The following is a 7,196-nucleotide window of genomic DNA, read 5'->3' as shown; positions in this document are numbered from 1 at the left end:
ATTAATGAAGTTGTAAACCTGGAATGTAGAGGCTTGTTTTATCCAGTCAGAATGTGCAAAGAGCAAGTGGTAATGGTGAAACCAATAAAAACTACTTGTAAATGTCATAAGCATCAAGATGTGGACGAGATATGTAGCTCAAATGCACTGGAGAAACAAGATGTGGTGGGGAGTAGTAGTGAGGAGGAAGATGATGATGAACTAGAGAATGATTCAGCTGATGACATGGAGCATAGGAATGATGTGGTGAAAGAAATCAGGCCATGTAGTGGGAGTAGGAGTGAGAAGGTGGAGAATGGGGCTTGTCGAAGGAGTGTAGTGGAAGCTACAGAGGTTCGACATGATGTGGAGAAGGAAACTATGAGTGGAGAGGCCTGCAACATAATTATGGAAGTGCGAAACCATAAAAACGACTCTGTAGAGAAGATGGTAGTAAGTTAGAGCATTGAAGATCAAATGTGCACACTAGGCTATGTTATAAGCTTAGATGGGTCAAACCTAGATCAGCCTGGAGTGAATATTGAAGTGTTATTGGGCCACAATAATGCACCAAGTTAGGAGTGTGGGCTGCATAACTCACAGGTTGGGCCGGAGCTGCAGCATAAAATTGCAAAAGCTAAGAATGACACAGTAGGGCCATTTGGGAGAATCTCAAGCCTTTCTAAAGCCCATGAGAAGGAGCCCAGTAGCAGACCTTCAAGTTATAAAGAGGGGAAGAAAAAGGTTTACCACAGAAGTAAACTATCTCAGCACCTTTCAAAGAAAGGGGCCTTTGAGATAGTGAGGAAGTATGGTAAAAGGGGAGTTTCAACAAGTAAAGTATTGCCCAAGGCTGTAGTCTGGAGAGCAGCAGTGGCAGCAATGTCCTTATCAACATCGATTGAGGATGGGTTAGATAAAGAGAGGGTTATTCTAAATGAAGCCCAAGCAACTCTGAAAATGGGGGAAGTCTTGGGAGTAAAGTTTAATGGGAAGAAAGATGAAGTGTTGAAAAAGATAGTGGACCTTGAAATGAAGGACTGTGGGAGAATTAAAGGGGGGATTGAGTTGGGGTATAGAGTACATCAGCTGAGGTGAAATGAAGGAGTAACATTGGTCTGGAAAGAAGATTCTATCATGGAACATTAGAGGGTTGGGGAGGGCGGAAAAGAGAGGAAAGATTAAGAAGCTTTTGAAGGATAGAAATATGGATGCTGCTTTGTTTCAAGAGACTAAGAAGTCATAAATCACAGAGGGTGTGGTCAGATATGTGTGGGCAAGGGACAAAATGGAGTATATGGTGGTGGATTTTGTAGGCCTAGCTGGAGGATTACTATGCATCTGGGATCTAGATATTTTCCAAGTCATGGATTGCTGCAGCAATAGAAGGTTCATTTTATTATCAGGTGCCCTCTTTAACTCATTTGAATGTGCTATTTTGAACATTTATGCACCTAACGATGTAGGTTTAAGAGGGAATCTATGGGATTGCTTATTAAAACTGAAGGAGGAGTTCCTTAATCCTTGGTGCTTAAAGGGGGGGGGGGGAAGGGGGGATTTCAATGAGATTAGGAATATTGGTGTACGAAAAGGGTGTTCAAGGAGGGATAGAGAGTTTTATTGATAAGTGTAAGGTATCTGATTTACCACTACTAGGGAGGAAGCTCACCTGTTGTAACTCAGCTATTGGTGAGAAGTGAAGTAAAATAGATAGAGTCTTAGTAGATCCAAAATGGCTTGAGGTGTTCAATCTGAAGTTGTGGGGATTACCTAGACTGTTATCTGATCACTGCCCTCTTTTTATGATGGAGGATGAGAGGGACTGGGCTCCTAAGCCTTTTAGGGTACTAAATGCCTGGTTCTTGTAAAAAAATTTTCATAGTTTTTGGGAAAAAAGATGGGAGGTGACCAGAGTAGAAGGTTGGGCTGGGTATATATTGCTTCATAAGATGAAGAGTCTAAAAATTGGCCTAAAAAATTGGAATGTGGAGATATTTGGAAATGTAATTAATAGCCTAAAGGCAGCAGAGGTTGAACTACATTGTTTTGATCTTATGGTTGAGGTTAGAGACCTGGATGATGTAGAAAGAGTAAGGAGGGGTGAAGTCAGGGAAGAGATGTGGAGGTTGAGTAGGATGGTGGTATGGTTGTGGCTGCAAAAATCAAGACTTAACTGGGCAATGAAAGGTGACAAAAATACAAGATACTTCCATGTAGTGACAAAATGTAAACAAGCAAGAAATGAAATTAATTCCATTACAGAAGGGGGGGTGGTGTTTGAAGACCCCAGTCAATTGAAAAGAAAGGTTTTTGAGCACTTCAAGAATCAGTATTCTGAACACTGGACATCAAGACCTGAATTGGGAGGATTCTTTCAATAAGTAGAAGGAAGGTTGGGGTTTGATATGCTAGAAAAACAATTCGCAAAAGCAGAAATCAAAGCAGCAGTGATGGACTGTGATGGGAATAAAGCACCAAGGCCAGATGGGTTTAATTTGCTATGCTTCCAAAAGTTATGAAAGGTGAAGTGTTAAACTTTCTAAATGAATTCCACAAGAATGGAAAACTGGTGAAAAGTATAAACAGTTCCTTTATAACCCTCATTCCCAAGAAGGATAATCTAGTGGGGCTATATGACTATAGATCTATAAGTTTGGTAGGTTCAATCTATAAGATTATAGCAAACTATTGGCAAATAGACTAAAAACCGTGATGCCTCATATCATTAGTGAGACACAGTCTGTATTCTTAAGTGGAAGGTATATTCTAGATGGGGTACTAATTGCTAATGAGGTGGTCGATGAAAAAAAAAAAAAAGGTGTGATCATCAAGTTAGATTTTGAAAAGGCATATGATTCCATTAATTGGGGTTTCCTATTCTCTATGATTTGTGAGTTTGGGTTTGGAGCTAAATGGACCAGTTGGATTAAGGAATGTGTAACAACTGCAAGGGTATCAGTGCTTGTTAATGGATCTCCTATTGAAGAGTTCAGCCCACAAAGGGGTCTTAGACAAGGAGACCCTTTGTCCCCTTTCCTGTTTAACTTAGCAGCAGAAGGTCTCCATATTCTATTGAGCAGAGCTTATGATTAGGATTGATTAAAGGTGTAAAGGCAGGCTCTGATGGTGTTGTGCTAACCCATCTCCAGTTTGCAAATGACGCACTTTTATTCTATGAAGCAAATGAGGTAGAGATGCGGAATTTGAAAGGGGTGCTAAGATGCTTTGAACTCATGTCTAGCCTGAAAATAAACTTCCACAAAAGTGTTGTGTGTGGTGTGGGTGTCCCAGAGGAGATTATGATTGGTTTTGCCGCATTACTGAATTGTAAAATAAAATCATTGCCTCTTAGTTACCTAGGAATTTTGGATAAAGTTAGAAGCAAATTAGCTGGCTGGAAAAGAAAAATGTTGTCCTTTGCTGGGAGACTAACACTTGTAAAAGAAGTAACATCATCATTACCAATGTATTAATTGTCATTGTTCAAGATGCCTGAAGGGGTTGCTAAAGATTTGGAGAGACTTCAAGCCACATTCTTGTGGGGTGGTTTTGAACTAGTGAGAAAAATCCATAAGATCAAATGGGAGGACTTGTCTAAAAGAGTGGATCAAGGAGGATTAGGCATCAGGAAAATAAAGGATGTCAACAATTGCTTGCTACTTAAATGGTGGTGGAGGTTTGATAGTGAAAGTGAAGCTTTGTGGAAAAGAGTAATTTGCAGCAAATATAAGATGGAGGTGGGTTGTTGGATTCCATCTTTTAATCCAACTTGCAGCCATTCTGTAGTATGGAAAGGGATAATTTCTATTGCTGAGCAGTGTAACAGTTTAAAGGATTTTTACTTGAACAACTTTCATTTGAAGGTTAGGTATGGAAGGAAGATTAGGTTTTGGTTTGACACATGGTGTCAGTTAGTGTGTATGAAGGATGAATTCCCTAATCTCTTTAGGTTGTCTCTAGAAAAAAGTATATCCTTGAGAGCTTCGATTGACAGGAAAGCTATAGTAGGAGATTGGACCCTTGGATTTAGAAAAGAGTTGTATGCATGGGAGGAGCAGGATCTTTTCAGGCTTCTTAACCACCTGTTGGGAGCTCCTGCTGTGAGACCAGAGTATGCTGATAGGCCCATATGGTCAGCCTCATCTTCAGGCGATCTAACTGTAGCAACATTGTATAAGTTTGTTGTGGACAATTTAGGTTCAACCATGAGAATTACCAAGCTAATTTGGCTCAAGTACATACCTTCCAAGGTGTAGGTTTTTGGGTGGTTTGCTTGGAGAAGGAGAGTTAAGACAAAGGAGTTTTTACAAAAAGTGGGAGTTATTAATCAAAATGCCTCCATATTATGTGTGTTCTGCGGAATTTGCAGCGAATCAGTGAACCATGTATTAATTTGTTGTCCTTTTGTGTGGCAAATTTGGGCTGAAATGTTACAGTGGTGGGATGTTCAAGCTGCTTTACCAGGCTCTATGGATAGTCTTCTTTGGTGGGTGTAGCTTGACCTTTCGTGCTCCTTTCGGATACGACTAGCCCTACAGTTCAGACTCCCATGGTTTTGAATATGATTCCACAAGTATAATGTGAAATAGATAAACACAAATGAGTCCAAATCCGACAATTCTTTTAGAAAATCGATTTTGAATCAAAATGCTAAAAATGGACTGCTTTGCCAGATACAGAGTCGCTACCTAAATATTTTTTTTGAGAAATTTAGAAAACCCGGGACTCGTGCCAAAGGCCACTTATCCATCATCATTAAAGTGTTTCGGCTCAAGAATTTAGGTACGAGAAGGGAAGGTCATGAATTGAGCACCCCACTTGCCCGATCAAAGATCGCCTCTACTAATCATGATGTGATTCTTATTTACATTATATGCTGTTGTTCCGATTATTAGGCTAATTTACTATATGTTGCACACAAGTATAGACTAATTTGCAAAAGCTGGAACACTTTGATTTCATGTATGTTTTGAAAATTGTTTCGAATATGTACCACTTGAAAAAGTGATTTCATATGTACATTAATCAAATTATCCCAATTCAAGCAATTAGCCTTCATCCATAGGCACTCAAACAGTTATATCACTTAAGCACTTAGCCTCATGGTAATCATGCCTGATATGACAACACTAACATTCATGCGATATGCTAAAGCAATAAGTGCTCACCTAGTACTCCAAGGCAAGTCGAAAGAAACAAAAGAGTTAGAAAATATGCATGCCCCTAACTATGCAAATTACTAGTGCGACACAAACAAAATACAATTAATTAGACTCAGTTACTAATATGGCACATGAATCAATTTGATAGCATGCAGTTTAAGCACGTTTTCGAAGAAGTAATAACTACAATGCATTGTTAGAATGATGCATCGAGCTTAATGTAAGACAAATGGATGCAAATATGGGAAATGCTAAAAGAAATGTGATGTTCTAAACTACCCATTATAAGCAAGTAATTAAAAGGGAGAAAGACGTGGGATTGGAAGACATACACGATATTACATGTTTTTCCTCATGCAAGAGGGTTCAAATAAATGGACTAGCTAGTTAATTACCTAATTAACTAACTATTACAATACCTAAAATAAATTAGCTACACTAAGTAATTAACTAATTATTACAACACTACAAATTAACTAACTATTCTAGCTAATTAAATAATTACAACACAAAATTAAATCAACTAGCTACTCTAACTAATTAATACAAATTAACTAATTGAACTAACTAATTAGTTACATTAAGGAATTAATTAACTAAGTAATTAATTACAAGTTGTACAACAACATACTACTATTACAAAAAAACAAGTTTAACGGGTCTCGAGGAGCAAGGAAATGGCTTATGCATGCACATGAATTCCTTCCCCGAGAATGCCACTACACTGTTTTGGTACCTCAGCCTCTGCTCTGTGAAGGAAGTGGTACTGCCTGGCTGAAAAAGGTGGCTGGCAGGCAAGAAATGGTGGCCGGTTGCCCACTAATAGAGGCCTGCCGCCCAATAATGGTGGCCTGTCGGCCATTAATGTTGGGTTTCTCCTGCTGTAGCAGACAACAAACAGAGCACAAATAGAGCATCTTTAGGGGATGTTTGTCCACCCTATCCCTCCTTATCATCAAACAGCTTAAAGGAGTAGTAGGCTCGATTCGCAAGCCATCAATCGGCGCAATTTCATTGCGTGATGACTTATGAACCAAGGGATACGATTTCAATAAATGCATAATGAAAGACTCATGAACCTCCTCCCTATCATGATATTGATCAAGGGAAGCGGTTGACATTGATTCTTCGACCATTTTCATCACTAACAAGCATGAAACGACTCAAGACTCAATGGATTCAATTAATGTTCGATTGAACCCCAAACCATTTTATTATCTTGTTCCATTTTAGTTCACTTTTAATTGCCTGTTTTAATTACCTTTCCATTCCTTAATTCATTTAGTCCAAAAATGAGCACTAAGTCCACTAATGGAAAAAAGTGTCAAACAAAATGTTATTTTGGACATGAGAGAAATGTCATGCCGTTAGTAATGAACCACCGAAGAGATTAAACCATTAAGCACAACGATCTCAATCTCAAGCTTAAATAATCAATCGGTTGAACCAACTCTTAAAAAAAAATAAAAGGCTAAGAAAAGAGGGAGGTTGCAGAGATGATTAGAGGTGATCACAAGTATGGAAAGCTTGAAATAAATGCTATCAACTCAAATAGATTAGTGTCTAACGCCTAAAACACCAAACCTATGAGGACCATTACACTACAAGTATGAAATACAAAGCATAAATGAAATTAACACATAAAAACAGTCCTAAATTAGCTCAAAATAGTGTTGGAATTAAAGTAAAAATAGCTAAAAAGTAAGCTAAAATAATGGAGCAATTAAGCTAGTAAACAAGCATAAGGAGGGGTGGCTAACCTCTCCATTTTTAGGACTTCAAAATAACATTTTTATCCTCTGAAAAAAATCTGAAATTCAGTGGTAAAAATCTCAAAAAAAGTTGAGAAAAGAATAGGAAACACAAGGGCAAAAGCTTAGAGAATAAGGTTCAAAGAAGGTTGGTTAACCCCTCCACCTTTGGTAGCTTTAAACCACAAGTTTCAACCCATAAAAACAGTGTAAAAACAGTTCAAAATTAACAAGAAAAGATAGAAAACAAGTAATGTAAAGATGCTTGAAATTATATCTCTTGAAGCAAGGCAACTCTTTTGTT

At 38.3% G+C, this 7,196-nt stretch overlaps 1 protein-coding gene across 1 annotated transcript; it reads left to right on the top strand.

Annotated features, from left to right (window-relative positions):
* Window positions 1-2,691: 2,691 nt before the first annotated feature.
* LOC145797665 (uncharacterized) lies at window positions 2,692-4,235 on the top strand. Its single transcript, XM_082885065.1, has 3 exons — window positions 2,692-3,037; window positions 3,085-3,167; window positions 3,468-4,235. Exons 1-3 carry the CDS (start codon window positions 2,692-2,694, stop codon window positions 4,233-4,235), a joined length of 1,197 nt encoding a protein of 398 aa, XP_082741191.1.
* The last annotated feature ends 2,961 nt before the right edge of the window (window positions 4,236-7,196 follow it).

This window comes from Camellia sinensis, chromosome 8, assembly GCF_055761805.1.
Source record: "Camellia sinensis isolate YWXY chromosome 8, ASM5576180v1, whole genome shotgun sequence".
Taxonomy (NCBI): Eukaryota; Viridiplantae; Streptophyta; class Magnoliopsida; order Ericales; family Theaceae; genus Camellia; species Camellia sinensis.
Note: the sequence above shows the minus strand (reverse complement) of the source record. Positions and strands in the feature narration are given on the sequence as shown.

Bases quoted from the DNA above. Each gene is read 5' to 3' on its own strand.
- LOC145797665 (XM_082885065.1), top strand. From the start codon at position 2,692: ATGCCTCATATCATTAGTGAGACACAGTCTGTATTCTTAAGTGGAAGG. The intron at 3,038-3,084 runs GTCTCCATATTC...GATTGATTAAAG, and splicing joins GTTTAACTTAGCAGCAGAAG to GTGTAAAGGCAGGCTCTGAT. The intron at 3,168-3,467 runs GTAGAGATGCGG...TCATTGTTCAAG, and splicing joins TATTCTATGAAGCAAATGAG to ATGCCTGAAGGGGTTGCTAA.